General features: G+C 40.8%; 1 protein-coding gene across 8 annotated transcripts in view; it reads left to right on the top strand.

Annotated features, from left to right (window-relative positions):
- The window catches only part of ralgps2 (Ral GEF with PH domain and SH3 binding motif 2), a 566,060-nt gene that overhangs the window by 152,522 nt on the left and 394,108 nt on the right, over positions 1–19,430 (top strand). For all 8 annotated transcript variants that reach the window (XM_063063724.1, XM_063063722.1, XM_063063726.1 and 5 more), the window contains one exon: positions 13,296–13,379. In XM_063063724.1, the coding sequence (XP_062919794.1) occupies positions 13,296–13,379 (84 nt within the window). The remainder of the gene's footprint in view (positions 1–13,295; positions 13,380–19,430) is intronic.

Genomic DNA, 19,430 nt, shown 5'->3' with positions numbered 1-19,430 from the left:
GCTGAGGAAAAAGGAAGGGCATTTTTACAGGAGATGTTAGGAAGAGGTACAGTCAAGAGACCCATGGGAGTTGGTAGGTTTATAAAAGATTTTGGTGGACATTTTGTCTCCAGAGATGGAGACAGAGAGATGAGGAGAGAGGTGTCAGAAATGGACCAAGTGGCATTAAGAGCAGAGTGGAAGTTGGAGGCAAAGTTGATGAAATTGATGAGCTCAGAATCAAGTAGCATCAATACAGTCATCAATGTGCCCATGGCTACACCCTTGAGATTGGAGAAAGTGGGAGGAGCCAAAAAAAAATTGTTGAGTATGAAGACCAGTTCCATCAGATGAAACTTTCAGAAATTCCCAGCTTCCCTTATCTCATCTGAATCTGAATCAGAATCGGCACTTTCCTCCTTTCTTCCTCAACTCCTCCTGCATCTCTTACTTTCTTCCTTCCCTCTTCCAGTTTTTCCTTTGCCCCTCATATTCCTAGTCTGTAGGCGAATAGTTCCCTGTAAAGTAATTTCCTAGCCAGTGAATATTTATGTTGTGTTGCTGTCTATTTCTAGTTTTTAGTAATGAGAGTTGGCACGATATATCTGATTATATCAATATACAATTGTGTTTTCTTTATGAAGCAGAAAGCTTTACTTTTTTCACTGACTTTGTCAACAGCGTTCACTGAGTATACTTGAATAAAAGGATTCAATTAAATGACAGGCATCTTAACAAATACCAAAGTGTCAATGCATTACCCCTTGCAATGTAAGATCGCTTCCCTTCTGATTGGATTGCATTTTACAACAGTTTGGTACAGTTCCAAGTCTCAGCTGGTGCAGCCTGAGGTTGCATTAACTGCTTACCTTCTCTTTTGTTATTTTTGGATACTCTATTGCAACCTGAGTTCCAGAGCACCTTTAAGCAATATTCTGGTAAATATTTTCCATATGATTCATGATTAACTTGAATGTTACTTAGACCACAATAACTAATTGAAACAATTCTAAAATATTTTGCACATCATAATATCTGAAATTCATTTATTTTCATATAAAATGGAACAAGTAACATCACCAAAACCATGAATTAGAATATAGAACATCTTACACATTGTAGTCCAATCATAAGCAGGAGAAAATCTGCAGATGCTGAAAATCCACGTGACACGCACTAAATGCTGGCAGACCCCAGCAGGCTGGGCAGCATCTATGGAAAAGAGTAAACGGTCAATGTTTTGGGTCGAGAGTCTTCATCAGGACCCGAGAGAAAAAATTAGAAGGTTGGGGAGGGGAGGAATAAATATAAGGTACCAAGTGATGGGTAAGACCAGGGTTGGGGGGGTGCAGGAGAAGGAAGGGTGAAGTAAAGAGTTGGGAAATCAATTGGTGAAAGAGATAAAAGGCTGGAGAAGGGAGAACCTGATAGGAGAGGACAAAAGACCATGGAAGAAAGTGAAGAAGGAGGAACACCAGAGGGAGGTGATAGGCTTGTGAGGAGATAAGGTGAGAGAGGGAACTTGGAATGAGGAATGGTGAAGGAAGTGGGGGGGGGGCATTAACGGAAGTTCGAGAAATCGATGTTCATGTCATTGGGTTGGAGGCTACACAGAAGGAATATAAGGTATTGCTCCTCCAACCAGAGTGTGGCCTCGTTGTGGCAGTACAGGAGGCCAAGGATTGACATGCCGGAATGGGAAGTGGAATTAAAATAGGTGGCAACTGGCATGTCCCACTTTTTTTTGGTGGACCACGGAGGATAGGTGCTCAGTGAAGCAGCCTTCTAGTGTACATCGTGTCTCACTGATATACAGGAGGCTGCACCAGATGCACTAGATCCCAACAGACTCTCAGGTGTTGCCTTACCTGGAAGGACTGTTTGGGGTCCTAAATAATATTGAGGGAGGAGGTAAAGGGGCAGGTGTTGCACTTGTTCTGCATGCAAGGATAAGTGTGAGGAGGGAGATCAGTGGGGAGGGACTAATGGACAAAAGAGTCATGTAGGGAGCGATCCCTGTGGAAAGATGGGGGGGGGGGAGCCCCACCAGCCTCTGCATCCAGCACATAATTATCTGTAACTTCTGCCGCCTCTGATGAGATCTCACCACCCAGCACATTTTCCTCCACCCTCCCCCCCCCACCCACTGTCTGATTTCCTAATGTCCCTGGGTAGATTTTCTTTTTTCTTTTTTTTGGCGTGTGCCTGCGTGCGTGCGAGTCTGTGCGCCTGCGTCTGCATGTGCGTCTACGTGCGTCCGTGATGATGGATTTTTCATGGCTTTTTACAAGGTGCAGAGCAAGAGAGAGACTGGCGCGCCACTCGTCACACAGACATTTTCGCGGTATTTTCCCTTTGTTTTACGAAGTTGAGTTGCGGTCTCGACACTCAACCTGGCATGGATGTAAAGCGTACTTGGGGGTGGACCCGACTAGTTTTGAACGCGGGAACCTCTGCTCCCGGGTCTGGTGCCGATGTTGTTGCGCTACCAGCCTGCCCACTGAGTAGATTTTCAAGAAAAAAATAATTTTCACAAAAATATGTACTGTAGTTTTAAAAGTTAGGTAATAGTAACTAAACTTTTTTCAGTATACTTCATAAAAATATTTTCTTAATTTTTAAATGAGTTAAAAACTTGGAATGTGCAAGAATTTCACTATTTTGGGCTTGTACCCTACCCAGACTCTAAATTTGTCTTCAAAATAAAGTAATAATAAATATTAAAATCATGAAACTTTTAGTATATATTTTCTCACAAAAATGTTTAAAACATACCAAATTCATTTGGGTTATTGTACATTTTGTACAATTATTCTATTTGTATATTTTTTATGAGAAAGAATTGTAGCCCCCAACACTTCTGTTGTTACCAACACGCAACCCATTTTAGAAACTGATCAAGTTTTTTCAAACTACTGCTTATGTGGTTGCCATAGAGTGGTGGGAGTGTGGAATGAGCTGCCAGATAAACTGGTAAATGCCGGCTCACTTTTAACATTTAAGAAAAACTTGGACAGTTACATCGATGAGAGGTGTATGGAGGGATATGGTCCAGGTGCAGGTCAGTGAGACTAGGCAGAAAAATGGTTCGGCACAGCCAGGAAGGGCCAAAAAGCCTGTTTCTGTGCTGTAATGTTCTATCGTTCTATAGCAATGATAAGAGATGGGAGCATGTGGCTGTCATGGCAGGAGACTGACATTTTGATGTCCAGAAATGTGAGTAATTTAAGGATTTATACCTCCTGATCTGAGAACATATTTATTACGTGTCATTACCAAACAAGTTACTATTTGGGTGTTTTAACTGAGAAATAAATAACTTCACTGAGACTTGGCCAACTTTTTCTTTTAAAAAGTGAGAAATATCATTACCATTACCTGTCCTTACCATCACAACTGGCGATGAATTTGTCAAGATGGCCCCAAAATCATCAGCAGACTGATCAAAAAGTAGAGACACAATTAATGAAAACCCAGAGAAATATCAGCAGTATCTTGAAAGAGAGAGATGCAGAAAAAAGAAGGGAGACAAGAAAACTTAAGATCACATCATAATTACCAAAGCGTGAACAGAGATGAAGAGACAACAGTGGAGTTAAGCAAAGGGCTTCTAATAGGGAAAACAGGTAGTACAAAGTTTTATAGCAGAGAATACGTGGTGGCATCCGTTAGTCTCGCGAGACCATGGATCTGCACATGGTAAGTTTTGCTTCAGTCGGTGTAGGTAGAGCAGCGTCTGTTGTAGCTGTAGAGGTCCACATGGGAGTGACAGTCTCGGCTGCAGCAACTGCACTTGAAGGCGCTGTCCTCCGGTGTTGTCTTGGTGCTGTTTTCCCGATGAATGCAGAGAATACCCCACCAGAATCTCCAGTAGGCCAACAACAAGATCAAAATGGCCTCCATCTACCCGAGGCCTCGCCTATGTACTCATGGAGACGATAAGAAAGTGCTTTAAAAGTATTGCTTTTTTGCAGAGTTGAGATTTCTGTGAATGTTTCATGAGTCTTATTGATTTTAAAAAAAGGTGTGTAGAAGGTTGAGTAAATGTTTTGTCAGTGATTTTAAAAAAGTGTTCTCTGTTATGGACAGTTGAAAAATAATGACCTCTATAATCTTTGAAATTTGAATTGCTGCTTATTACAGAGTTGGGACTGGTTAGGCAGATGTTTTGTAAACATTGTTTTATTTAAACAAGACTAGACAATGCTTAGTTTAGCTGGGCTGCCTATTTTATGCTTCATGTGGATGTTTTTAATGAAGTTCTCTAACCACCTGCCTTAAAAACTGTGACTTTTTATGGAATTTGGATGAATAGTGCAGACTGTAAGGATGTATTTTTATTTGTAAGTATTGTTTCTAGTTACATGAGGTTTAGGAAACAAGGATCAGATGGGTCTATTTAGGATTATAGGGTAGCAGGAAAGGAGCTTAAGAAGGGGCTGAGCAGAGCAAGAAGGGGGCATGAGAAGGCCTTGGCGAGTAGGGTAAGGGAAAACCCCAAGGCATTCTTCAATTATGTGAAGAACAAAAGGATGACAGGAGTGATGGTAGGACCGATTAGAGATAAAGGTGGAAAATGTGCCTGGAGGCTGTGGAAGTGAGCGAGGTCCTCAATGAATACTTCTCTTCAGTATTCATCGATGAGAGGGAACTTGACGACGGTGAGGACAATATGAGTGAGGTTGATGTTATGGAGCATGTTGATATTAAGGGAGAGGAGGTGTTGGAGTTGTTAAAATACATTAGGATGGATAAGTCCCCGGGGCCTGACGGAATATTCCCCAGGCTGCTCTACGAGGCGAGGGAAGAGATTGCTGAGCCTCTGGCTAGAATCTTTATGTCCTCGTTGTCCACGGGAATGGTACCGGAGGACTAGAGGGAGGCGAATGTTGTCCCCTTGTTCAAAAAAGGTAGTAGGGACAGTCCGGGTAATGATAGACCAGCGAGCCTTACGTCTGTGGTGGCAAAGCTGTTGGAAAATATTCTTAAAGATAGGATCTATGGGCATTTAAGAATCATGGTCTGATCAGGGCCAGTCAGCATGGCTTTGTGAAGGGCAGGTCGTGTCTAACAAGCCTGATAGAGTTCTTTGAGGAGGTGACCAGGCATATAGATGAGGGTAGTGCAGTGGATGTGATCTACATGGATTTTAGTAAGGCATTTGACAAGGTTCCACACAGTAGGCTTATTCAGAAAGTTAGAAGGCATGGGATCCAGGGAAGTTTGGCCAGGTGGATTCAGAATTGGCTTGCCTGCGGAAAGCAGAGGGTGGTGGTGGAGAGAGTACATTCAGATTGGAGGGTTGTGACTAGTGGTGTCCCACAAGGATCAGTTATGGGACCTCTACTTTTTGTGATACTTATTAATGACCTGGATGTAGGGGTAGAAGGGTGGGTTGGCAAGTTTGCAGACGACATAAAGGTTGGTGGTGTTGTGGATAGAGTAGAAGATTGTCGAAGATTGCAGAGACATTGATAGAATGCAGAAGTGGGCTGAGAAGTGGCAGATGGAGTTCAACCTGGAGAAGTGTGAGGTGGTACACTTTGGAAGGACAAACTCCAAGGCAGAGTACAAAGTAAATGGCAGGATACTTGGTAGTGTGGAGGAGCAGAGGGATCTCGGGGTACGTGTCCACACATCCCTGAAAGTTGCCTCATAGGTGGATAAGGTAGTTAAGAAAGCTTATGGGGTGTTAGCTTTCATAAATCGAGGGATAGAGTTTAAGAGTCGGGAGGTAATGATGCAGCTCTATAAAACTCTGGTTAGGCCACACTTGGAGTACTGTGTCCAGTTCTGGTCACCTCACTATAGGAAGGATGTGGAAGCATTGGAAAGGGTACAAAGGAGATTTACCAGGATGCTGCCTGGTTTAGAGAGTATGCATTATGATCAGAGATTAAGGGAGCTCAGACTTTACTCTTTGGAGAGAAGGAGGATGAGAGGAGACATGATAGAGGTATATAAGATATTAAGAGTAATAGATAGAGTGGATGGCCAGCACCTCTTCCCCAGGGCACCACTGCTGAGTACAAGAGGACATGGTAAGGGGATGGAAGTTCAAGGGGGATATTAGAGGAAGATTTTTTACTCAGAGAGTGGTTGGTGCTTGGAATGCACTGCCTGAGTCAGTGGTGGAGGCAGATATACTAGTGAAATTTAGGAGACTACTAGACAGGTATATGGAGGAATTTAAGGTGGGGGGGGTATATGGGAGGCAGGGTTTAAGGGTTGGTACATCATTGTGGGCTGAAGAGCCTGTACTGTGCTGTACTATTCTATGTTCAATATAACCATATAACCGTATAACAATAACAATTACAGCATGGAAACAGGCCATCTTGGCCCTTCTAGTCCGTGCCGAACTCTTACTGTCACCTAGTCCCACCGACCTGCACTCAGCCCATAAGCCTCCATTCCTTTCCTGTCCATATATTTGGACAGATGTTCTGTCAGTGTTAATGTTAAACTAAAACCATTGTTTGTCAAGGTCAGAAGTATTTTGTCATTACCATTACAGTGCATATTTTGATGGGAAATGTTTAGTTCAGTAATATTGGTCTGAACTCATTTGCTGGAGTCGAGTGCTTTGATACCAAAATCAGTATTCTATCAAACTCCATAGTCTAATTAGTAAACAAATGTTTTGTTGTTAAGTAAGGAAAATATTGGCATGCTTTAGAAAATGTGATTCAGAAATCTAAATGTTCTTAAAATGAGTTAAAACAGATTTATTAAAGTACATGTTTTTTATTTGCAGGATTGACTTTGAATTCTTTGTCATTTCATTTTAAATTAAATTCAGTATTTTGATGGTGTGATGGTAATGATACTCATCCGTGAAAACTTTGCAAAAACTCCTTAAAATATAGAAGTTCTCTTAAATGTTGATTGATGCCAAGATCTGTTCTTCATTACAGAGCTTAAAATAAAGGTTATAACATAAACAAGAGTTCTAAGAAATTTCATTTTTCAGAATTTTATGTAGTCAAAGGTGCCTCTAATTGAAGAATCACCAATAAGCAGCATTCACAAGTAATGTGAAGCAGAGGTGCTTAATGAGTACTTTGCTTCAGTATTCACTATGGAAAAGAATCTTAGCGATTGTAGGGAGGACTTAGAGCAGACTGAAAAGCTTGATCATGTAGATATTAAGAAAGAGGATGTAAGTTAACCTTCAGGGAATCCTTTGGATCTCCTGATTTTTGAATTTCATCACATTTAGAAAATAGTTTGCACTTCATTTTTTTCTACCAAAGTGCATGACTCTACGCTTCTCTAAACTGTATTCCATCTGCCACTTCTTCGTCCATTCTCCCAATCTGTCTAAGTCCCTCTGCAGACTCTCTGCTTCCTCAAAACTACCTACCCCTCCATCTATCTTTGTATCGTCTGCAAACTTGGCTACAAAGCCATCAATTCCATCCAAATTACTGACGTGTAATGTGAAAAGAAGCAGTTCCAATATCAACCCCTGAAGAACATCACTAATCACCAGCAACCAACCTGAATCGGGCCCCTTTATTCCCACTTTTTGCTTTTGTGTAATACCATGGGCTCTTGTTAAGCAGCCTCATGTGCAGCACCTTATCAAAGACCTTTTGAAAATTCAAGTAAACAACATCCACTGACTCATCTTTGTCTATCTTCATGTTATTTCCTCAATGAATTCCAACATTATTCCCCCTAGGGAAACCATGCTGTTATCGGCTTACTTTATAATTTGCCTCAAAGTACCCCGAAACCTCATCCTTAATGATGGTCTGCAACGTATTCCTAACCACTGAATTCATGCTAACTGGCCTATAATTTCCTTCCTTTTGCCTCCCTCCCCTCTTAAAGACTGGAGTGACATTTGTAATTGACGGCCAAAGATGGGATTTGGATAAAGTGAAGGTTAGGGTATGTGTATGTGTGTGATTGGGTGAAGGGATTTAGAATGTAAGTCTATTGCACACTCTGGAGCAGAAGGTGGCAATAATGCACCGTTAAGCTGGGTGCCAACCGCTGTAAACCAAGGTGGAGAAGAAGTAGGAGTAGACATTTGCAATTTTTCAATCCTCCAGAACCATACCAGAATCTAGTGATTCTTGAAAGGTCATTACTATTGCCTCCATGATCTCATCAGCCACCTCTTTCAGAACCCTGGGTGTAATCCATCTGGTCCCAGTGACTTATCTACCTTCCCAAGCACATCCTCCTTAGTAATAGCAACTACATTCACTTCTGCTCCCTGACAAGTCTGTCCTGTGGGTGATTGTTTTCGTGACACCACTCAATCAGGTGACCAATTTAGCTCCAGTAAGCTGACTCATCACCGCCTGTCATATTCCAACAACAGTCATGTTGTCAGTGAATTTGAAGATGACATTGAAGCTATGCTTAGCTGTGCAAAATCCGGGCATCCTTCAAGAGAGTGAATTCAGGTAAGACACCTGGTGCAGATGGCATATTTGTCTGAGTACCAAAGATCTGTGTAGATCAGCTCGCTGAAAGACTTACAGACATATTCAACTTTCCACTTCTGTGGAGTGAGGTTGTAGTGCCCAAGAAGGACATGATAACCTGCCTGAGTGACTACTGCTAGTAGTACTAACATCAACCATAATGAAGTGCTCTGAGCAGTTGGTTATTGTGCACATTAACTCCTCCCTCAGTGTTAACCGGAATCTGCTCAAATTTGCTTATCACTGATTAGACAATAAATACTGGAGAACAGTTTTCCAGTTAAGCTGTTACCATTTCTCTTTACATACCAAGAAGTATCCTTGTGTGTGGCCTGTTCAAACTATCTCCTGTTTGGGGTTGGTTGATTTTATTCCTTTTATCACAATAACGTTTTTCTGCTATGTGAAGTTGACTTTTTTTTCCCATTATGCCTTTTGTAGCTACGTGTCTATTCTTCCACATTTTCTTGCATCATGAAAAGAGACCATTTGGCCCATCAAGTTTATCCAACAGAGCCATACCTGCCATGCTAATTTTCCCTGTAACTTATTTTCCCCTCATTTGAATCAACTTGCTGCAGATTCTACCATTTGCAGACACAATAAGGGTAATTTACAGTGGGCAATTAATCCATCAACCTACATGTCTTTGGGATATAGGAGGAAGCGTATGCTGTCATAAGGAGAATGTGCTAACTCCACACAGGCAACATCAAGGTCTGGATTGAACCGTGGTCATTGGAGCTGTGAGATACCAGCTCCTCCAGCTGTGCATTTTGTTTTTATATTTTGGTAAAGATGTATCACAATATTTGTGTGATTTGTGACTTGCTGTTGGAACGTACGTACATCAAAGTTTTTCTATTTACTTCAGTGTCTTATATTTATCATGTTATTCCTGAAAATTTCTACAAACTGTCATGATAGTATAACATCAGTAATTGCTGATATTGAGTGGGAATACTGTACAGCAAATTGGTATTTGTGTCTAATTCTGGGCAACCTATTTATTATTTGCACTTGGAATTTTAGGATCTAAGTATATTTTTATGTGACTGAGAAGTTCCGCTGGCCAATATTTCACCGAGGTTCCTAGTCTGAACACTTAATTATTGAAAATGATCTTTTTGAGCACTAATTCATTCCTATCATAGTCCTGCAGTGTAATAAGGGGAAATCATGATTGTAGTAATGCAATGAAGAAACTTATTGGAAACTATTTCTGGGGTTGAGAAGCAATGCTGAAGGTTGAGCATTTGCTGACCAGTCAGGCTAAGCTTAAACTTCATAAGTGGATTTGTTAGAAATCAAGGATAGGGAGTGATCTTGGGAGGCAAAAAAAAAACCAAGTAATTTACAGTGGTTATGGAGTCTATTTACCAGCAAAGTGCCAGGGAACTTTCAATGGAATCATTTTATGATATGAGATATGAACTTACAATAACATAAAAAGATGTTGGCTAGCCAAACTTAAGATTTCAAAAGAAGAACCTGAAATGATCACCAGAATTCTTCTAATGGCAATATTGAAAAATATTTTTGGAAAATGCAACCCTTGCAATTTTTGTCATGACCTTGTATATTTTGTTTTGAAAATTGCCCATGTATATATATAAAAAAAAAGTCTGTTTATGAGCTTTCTTGGGTATGAAGGCAGCTAAATAAGAACTGTGTTTGTTGTATTTCAGTTGAGCTTACTTGCTTTTGCTGAGTAAGATACAGGTTTAATTTTACTTCTTGAAAAATGCACTGAGCAAAGGGTAGACACTGCAATGTTGTGCTGATTAATTATTGACTTATTTAATATATTGCCTTTCAGCTGAGATATTAAAAAGTAGTGCAACCTGTCTTTGAGGTTGAGATGTTGCTATTTTTGGATAAGGCATCTTTTTGACTTGGAGTAATTTAATGGGTAGCAGCCAAAGAAAGACACATGAATCAGTGCTAAGATTTTTAAAAACTACTTTCAGGATCTCATGTACTGATATTCTTCTGGTGAAGGTGCTCCCATCATGGTACTGGGTGAAAATTCTAGTGTTTAGACACCGTGACAAAGCAAGACCACTGATATATTTCCGAGACAGGGTGGTGTGTAACTTGGAGGGGAACCTGCATGTGGAAAAGAAACTGCAGCAATTCAAAAAGTCAGCACCTTATCAAGGGCAGATAGGAACTTCTTAGTGGTGAAGTTCAAAGCAAAATTGTTGATGAAAAGTCAGCAGTTTGAAATAGAAATACAAGTCAAAAGAGGTCAGCAGGTTCAGGCACCATCAGGCAGTTAACATTTTGGGTCCATGATTTTTCATCAGAATTAGGAAAAGTTAGAAATCCAGCATGTTTTCTATTGTATGATGCATGGAGAGAACAAAGGAAAGTCTTTGATAGAGATCAAGAGGACTTGTTAGCACAAATGGTGATGATAATTGTAGGGGATGTATACATGAGTTGTGCCAAAACCGTTATCCATCTGAAAGGTTAATCTTCTTTCACCCTCATCCTGCCCCTTCCTCCTCTCCTCTTCCACTCACCAACTCCCCACCCCCCAAACAGGTACATTTCTAACATTTTTTTGTTGTTCCAGTGCCTATAGTATCTTACTGTGTGGAAGTGATCACTAATCTTGTTTCTGTGGACAATTAAAATATCAAGGTACAGGATTGATAGGAGATTGTGGGAGAATGTAGCACAGACATAAAACCAATCGTATTTGCAAGATCGCAAACAAGAGGAATCCTGCAGATGCTGGAAATTCAAAAAACACACATCAAAGTTGCTGGTGAACACAGCAGGCCAGGCAGCATCTCTAGGAAGAGGTACAGTCGACGTTTCAGGCCGAGACCCTTCGTTAGTCCTGATGAAGGGTCTCGGCCTGAAACGTTGACTATACCTCTTCCTAGAGATGCTGCCTGGCCTGCTGCGTTCACCAGCAACTTTGATGTATTTGCAAGATCGATACATTTGTAGGATATTTCTGTGTGAGCTGTTACTATTTCTTATGCAATTCTCTGTAAATTCAATTATTTCTTAGTTTAGGTGATAATCTGTTGCAGCAGGTTTAACGGGACAAATATCTCTTAGTACAGTTTAAGGATAACTCAGAAAATATGTAGCATGGGAGGTTGATGGTTGGCTTGAGTTGTTCTTTGATCTTGGCAATCCACTTGCAAATGTTTTGTCACCATATGAGGCGATTTCTTCAATGAGCTTATTCACTTATGTGTCGTCGTTGTCTTCTTGTTTTACGGCGGTTGGCACCCAGGACTTATGTGTCCTCTGAGTGCTTGGTTTTTAAATACTTATCAATCAGTTGATTGGTTGTCATTACGGAAACTTAATTGTGATGTCGGGAGGGGGTCTCATCGCCGATTGGTTGTGTGGTGAACTCTGTGCACTCCTTCCCTATGTCATAATTGAATTTCAGTAATGATGGCCAATCAACTGATGATAAGTATATAAAAGACAAGCATTCGGAGAACACACCACAAGTGTGGCGGTAATGCACCATTAAGCTGGGTGCTGACCACCATAAAACAAGAAGAAGAAAAAGCCAAAGAGTGGTAGTAGAGAATTGCTTCTCCAGGTGGAGGCCTGTGACTAGTGGTGTGCCACAGGGATCAGTGCTGGGTTCATTGTTATTTGTCATCTATATCAATGATTTGGATGATAATGTGGTAAATTGGATCAGCAAGTTTGCTGATGATACAAAGATTGGAGGTGTAGTAGACAGTGAGGAAGGTTTTCAGAGCCTGCAGAGGGACTTAGACCAGCTGGAAAAATGGGCTGAAAAATGGCAGATGGAGTTTAATACAGACGAGTGTGAGGTATTGTACGTTGGAAGGACAAACCAAGGTAGAACATACAGGGTTAATGGTAAGGCACTGAGGAGTGCAGTGGAACAGAGGGATCTGAGAATACAGATACAAAATTCCCTAAAAGTGTCGTCACAGGTAGATAGGGTCGTAAAGAGAGCTTTTGGTACATTGGCCTTTAGTAATCGAAGTATTGAGTATAAGAGCCGGAATGTTATGATGAAGTTTTATAAGGCATTGGTGAGGCCGAATCTGGAGTATTGTGTTCAGTTTTGGTCACCAAATTACAGGAAGGATATAAATAATTTTGAAAGAGTGCAGAGAAGGTTTACAAGGATGTTGCCAGGACTTGAGAAACTCAGTTACAGAGAAAGATTGAATAGGTTAGGACTTTATTCCCTGGAGCGTAGAAGAATGAGGGGAGATTTGATAGAGGTATATAAAATTATGATGGGTATAGATAGAGTGAATGCAAGCAGGCTTTTTCCACTGAGGCAAGGGGAGAAAAAAACCAGAGGACATGGGTTAAGGGTGAGGGGGGAAAAGTTTAAAGGGAACATTAGGTGGGGCTTCTTCACACAGAGAGCGTGGGAGTATGGAATGAGCTGCCAGATGAGGTGGTAAATGTGGGTTCTTCTTTAATATTTAAGAATAAATTGGACAGATACATGGATGGGAGGTGTATGGAGGGATATGGTCTGTGTGTAAGTCAGTGGGACTAGGCAGAAAATGGTTCGGCATAGCCAAGAAGGGCCAAAAGGCCTGTTTCTGTGCTGTAGTTTCTATGGTTTCTAAAAACACACCACAAGTGAACGGCGCATTGATGATGTCTCCTTGATTGGCGACAAATTGTTTGCAAGTGGATTGCCAAGGTAGGAGAACAGTTTAAGGAAGTACTGTACAGTTTTACAACTGGTCAAAAGATATAAAAAGTTAGTAAATTTTAATTAATTCAATGCTAGCGGTAAATAATCTTCAATGCGATGGGTGAACATCACATTCTTAATCATAAAGGATAGTTTTTGTATATTTAGTTTTTAAATGTTCAGTTTTTTTCTTTCAGGAGCTATCAAGTTGTGGGTGGAACAAAAAAGAAAAACACAGTTCTTCGCCAAATGTTGTAGCTTTCACAAGAAGGTTTAATCATGTGAGTACAATGAGGGATTTGTGTTATGACATTAAAGGGTAAAGTTCCATAAAATTGATTGCTTCTGAAAATCCGTTTTTAAAACAAAACAACTACAAAAGAGTAGAATGGGTCCATCATCAAAAAAAATTTGCAATTCTCTTTCAGGTCCCAGTTCCCCAACTATATTTATGCAAATATTATAAAACAAAATTAGATGTAGGTAAACTAAATGTTAATGATTAATTTTCTGAATTGTAAACATAATGATGTATATTAGTTTTTTTTCTAATGTTCTCACTTTGTTCTTTATGAATTATAGCAAGTTCTTAAGCACTTCAAGCGATTGTGCATTTGTCATGTATGCCTGTGCACTAAGCAATTTAACCAATAATTATGAATTGTTCACAGGGCACATTTGAAATGACTGTCATAGTTTTTCCTTTCTGGAGCAAGTAAAATTGTGCATTGCCAGATTAGTATATTTAAATATAACCATATAACAATTACAGCACGGAAACAGGCCATCTCAGCCCTTCTAGTCGGTGCCAAACTCTTACTCTCATCTAGTCCCACCGACCTGCACTCAGCCCATAACCCTCCATTCCTTTCCTGTCCATATAGCTATCCAATTTAACTTTAAACGACAACATCGAACCTGCCTCAACCACTTCTGCTGGAAGCTCGTTCCACACAGCTACCAGTCTCTGAGTAAAGAAGTTCCCCCTCATGTTACCCCTAAACTTTTAACCTTTAACTGTCAACTCATGTCCTCTTGTTTGAATCTCCCCCACTCTCAATGGAAAAAGCCTATCCACATCAACTCTGTCAATCCCCCTCATAATTTTAAACACCTCTATCAAGTCCCCTCTCAACCTTCTACGCTCCAAAGAATAGAGACCTAACTTGTTCAACCTTTCTCTGTAACTTAGGAGATGAAACCCAGGCAAAATTTAGTAAACCTCTGTACTCTCTCAATTTTATTGACATCTTTCCTATAATTCGATGACCAGAACTGTACGCAATAATCCAAATTTGGCCTTACCAATGCCTTATACAATTCCAACATTACATCCCAACTCCTATACTCAATGCTCTGATTAATAAAGGCCAGCAAACCAAAAGCTTTCTTCACCACCCTATCCACATGAGATTCCACCTTCAGGGAACTATGCACCATTATTCCTTGATCCCTCTGTTCTACAGCATTCTTCAATGCCCTACCATTTACCATGTATGTCCTATTTTGATTAGTCCGACCAAAATGTAGCACCTCACATTTTTCAGCATTAAACTACATCTGCCATCTTTCAGCCCACTCTTCTAACTGGCCTAAATCTCTCTGCAAGCTTTGAAAACCTACTTCATTATCCACAACGCCACCTATCTTAGTATCATCTGCATACTTACTAATCCAATTTACCACCCCATCATCCACATCATTAATATATATGACAAACAACATTGGACCCAGTACAGATCCCTGAGGCACACTGCTACACACCGTCCTCCAATCTGACACACAGTTATCGACCACTACTCTCTGGCGTCTCCCATCCAGCCACTGCTGAATCCATTTTAGTACTTTGATATTAATGCCTAACGATTGAACCTTCCTAACTAACCTTCCGTGTGGAACCTTGTCAGAGGCCTTACTGAAGTCCATATAGACAACATCCACCGTTTTACCCTCGTCAACTTTCCTAGTAACCTCATCAAAAAATTCAATAAGATTTGTCAAACATGACTTTCCACGCACAAATTCATGTTGACTGTTCCTAATCAGACCCTGTCTATCCAGCTAATTATAGATGCCATCTCTAAGAATACTTTCCATCAATTTACCCACCACTGATGTCAAACTCACAGGCCCAAAATTGTTGGGTTTACTCTTAGAACCCTTTTTAAACAATGGAACCACATGAGCAATACGCCAATCCTCCGGCACCATCCCTGTTTCTAATGACATTTGAAATATTTGTGTCAGAGCCCCTGCTATTTCCACACTAACTTCCCTCAAGGTCCTAGGGAATATCTTGTCCAGACCTGGAGATTTATCCACTTTTATATTCCTTAAAAGCACCAGTACTTCCTCTTCTTTAATCGTCAAACTTCTCATAACTACCCTTTTTGTTTCCTTTACCTTACACAATTCAATATCCTTCTCCTTAGTGTATACCGAAGAAAAGGAATTGTTCAAAATCTCCCCCATCTCTTTTGGCTCCGCACATAGCCGTCCACTCTGATTCTCTAAGGGACCAATTTTATCCCTCACTATCCTTTTGCTATTTATATAACTGTAGATATGAGTAAGATTTATTTTGTTTTTAATTTGTATGTGGAAACAGAAGCGGATTGTGATACTACAGTTCCGGGGCCGGGGGGGGGATGGAAGTAAAACAATATCATTTTTCAAACATTTAATGTACTTGAACAAGAAATTCTTTTGAGAAGCAGGTCTTTTGATCACTGGTGATTGATCTTTCAAAGATAATTTATGCACATGATGAAAGTTTCAAGAGCACGTGCACGGAGATTGCCCTATACCAGAATCCAGGTCCTTTAAATTTCAAGGGTTGGTGAAAATTGTGCTGCCACTCACAGACCTCGAGCACAAGGTATTGCAATAAATAATAATAAATAAATAAAACTAAATAAATAACAACAAATAATACATAAATAATGGGTCACGTATCACATCCTCTGAGAATGTTCGCAGGGGCACGCATGAAATGACCATCATAATTCAATTCAATTTACTCATTTCTAGAATGTAAACTTTGCCTCATTATCAAATTTGTTGAATCATGCTTCATATCATTTTTATTTTGAGTCATCCATCATTGTATTCCATCCATCATTGTGTTCCAGTTTCAAGAATCTGTAGTCAAGAGCATATTGTGTGCAGAATTAAAATCTTGGGAGCAGAGCGTATATCTTTGAGAGAATTTATAATCCTCGTGTAAACCAGTAATTTTGAAATGTAATCTTTACATGTTATCAAATGAAAATAATCCGTCCTAGAGGATTTAAATTGAGTTGCATTTAAACTTTAAGATATATGAAAATGAAAACTTTTTGAATGTTACTTACTGCTGCTATTAAGAATTTTAATTTGATTAAAAGGGGCATGAGAAACAGGTGACTGAAAGAAGCATAGGGAACAGAAAATATCCATGGAAGATGAAATCCTGGTGGGTTTGAAAGGAGTGCAGGAAACAGAATCATGGAATAGGTAAAGTGCAAAAGGAAGAAATGTGATTCTATGTAAGAACAATCCTTCTAGTTCCACTCCCCCTGCCATCTTCCTACAGCATGCAGAGTCTTTGCTTCAAATAATTTTGTCAGCTCCTTGGGAGTGCTACTGTTGAGTTTTCTTACACCACCATCTCTAGCAGTGTTTTCCATTTCAGTTGTGTCTAAACTAATGTTTCATAAAGGGCTCAAAGGTTCCCATAGAATGAATGAAGGAAACAACGAAGCCCCCCCCCAACCCTTTTCAAAAGCAAACAAGAGCACTGCCCCCCCCCAATCCCGACCTGCCTCCCCACAAAATACCTTGATCCAGAGTCCATCAAAACTGCAGTCTGTAACTCAGCACTTCGGTATCTCAGACAGGCTCCCTTCAGTGAGGAAGAGAGTGGTCACTTCTGCAACAACGAAAGTGGAGACCAGCAACTCGCTGTTTCGATGTTACAGTCTTCCACACCACTTCTCCAAGGCCCCACGTCTTGAGGACCGACAGGTTCTCACCGTCTAAGTGGGGGGGGGGTGCGGGAATCGTTCAAGTACAGGAGCCGCCTTTTGGCAGTAGCCAACGATTAGCATACACACCACATGTTGTTACGGTTTCGTTCTCCCCCGATGCTTCAGTCTGTGAATTGGTGATGAACCAGGTCATCCACAGGGCTGCTCTTAGAGGGCACACGTTTTCCAGACTGTTCCTGGAGATAGCGAAACCTTAAGCCGCACGGCCGGTCCAAAGACCCACTGCTTGGGAAGAGCTGTAGTTTGAACTGTAGGTTATGGACCCTGACAGAACTGCTATCACCTTGAAAAGAAAGGAAAGACATAAGAGAAGAAGAATAAGCTGTTTTGTGGATGAACTGGAGTACATCACCTGGGTCTGAAAAAAACGGTTCCGCCATCTCTCAAAGCTCCTTCGCCTTCTGAAATGTTCTTCATAACTTTGAAACATGATACTGCAGATTTTGGAATCTCCAGCAAAAAATTAAAATACTGGAGGAACTAAGTGGATCAGAGGCACATCTGTGAATGGAAATGGATGGTTGAAGTTTTGGGTTGAGACTCTTCAACTGGACTGAGTGACAGAGGGGAGATAGCTAGTATAAAGAGTTGAGGGGAAGGGTGGGGCAAGAATCGGCAAGCAATAAGTAGATGCAGATGAAGGATGATAGGTAGGTGGAGGAGGGAAGAGTGGAAAATGATCTTTGCTGGTAGGAGACAGGCAGAGATAAAAGGCTGCAGAAAATGGAATCTAATAGGAAAGGAAAATGGAGAATGGAAAGAGAATGGAAAGAAATAAGAGATGTGGGGTGAGTAGATTAGAACATCGGGAGTTACACAAACTACAAAGTTGAATATTAAACAAATGGATATTCAGTTAAAAGTGTGCGCCGAGCATACTTTACCCATGGTTTTGTGCAGCGTGTCTTAGACAGAAGAAGAGAGAGCAAGCCTCCTGCAGGTGCTATTTTATACTCAAGATATTTGACACCAGGCATCCAACCAATGGGAAAAGCAGATGGAGTTTCTAAACTAACCAATCACGATGGAAGCAACCTTTGAGCCATGATCCCCACGGGACAGATGCCGAGTCAGATGTTGGGCCAGACTACTGTGGACAAAGGCTGGTGACCTTCTATGTTTGAGTTGTCGCTACGTTATGGAGTGAGACTTCTGTCTGGCAGGAAGAATGATGTCTGATGACAACCACACCCTCCCTCCAACCCCAGCATTTGATAATTAGTGAGACTGGAGTTCGGGACCTAATGCCAGGGGTCCAGTCATGCAGTTCAAAACCTGATGTTTGGTGATCGGCAGGTCCTGTGGACGATGCCGAGGATTGCGGCCCGAGAGCCTTATCAGAAGTTTGGAAGTCAAGGTCCATTGGCTGAAGTCCTGAGTCTGCCAATCTGTGAGTCTGCTGGGGTAGTCAAAGGCCCAATGTCTGCAAGTCTGAGTCCGAATCCAAGTTAGTTGGAGACTGGAAGCTGAAGAAGATGACCTGTTCTAGGGTTAGAATGTTTGTGCATGTGTGGGAGGGAGTTACAGGGCTTTGCTGTTTTGTAGTTTGTTGTTTTCTGTTTTGTGTTCTGTGTTGCTCTGCTGAGCATTGTAGGCATGCAATTTTGGTGCCAGAATGTGTGGCAACACTTGCAGGCTGTCCCCAGCACCCCCTTGTGTTGGTTGTGAATGCAAATAATGCATTTCATTGTGTGTTTCAATGTATACATGATAAATATACTTGAATCTTGAACTTTAGTCAATATATAGACCACTCTACTTGGTCTTTATCTTCTCTGTTAATTGCATCCTCAAAACTTTCTAGCGAATTTGCCATGTGTGATTTCTCTTTTTTTAACCACATTGAACATGCGTGATTTTTGAAAATCTCAATAACAGATTCCAGCATTTTCCTAGTGATGGATGTTCTGCTAGCTAACCTTGTTCCTTCCTTTCTGCCCTCTGCCCCCACCTTTTTAATTGGGTAATTATATTTATAGCTTTCCAGTCCTCTCCTGAATCCAGAGAAACTTGGTAGACAGTAAATGTGTCTGCTATCAATTGAGAGCTGATTCCTTTTACGATTTCTGTAGACACATTGTTTTATAACCTCATTAGTTAACCAAATGCTTTTTCTCTGGAACTAGGGATTGTTTTAAGTTCAACCTCTTATAATAACCCTCAAAGAAAGTTTAGCTCCATTTGTCACTTGTACATTGAAACATACAGTGAAATGCATCATTAGCATCAAATGAAATTTCTGAGGATTGTGCTGGGCCAAGTGTCACCAGTCTTCTGGCACCAAAGTAGCACATCCACAACTCT

The sequence above is a fragment of the Mobula hypostoma genome, chromosome 12 (assembly GCF_963921235.1).
Source record: "Mobula hypostoma chromosome 12, sMobHyp1.1, whole genome shotgun sequence".
NCBI lineage: Eukaryota > Metazoa > Chordata > Chondrichthyes > Myliobatiformes > Myliobatidae > Mobula > Mobula hypostoma.
This window is presented reverse-complemented; position numbering and strand designations above follow the sequence as displayed.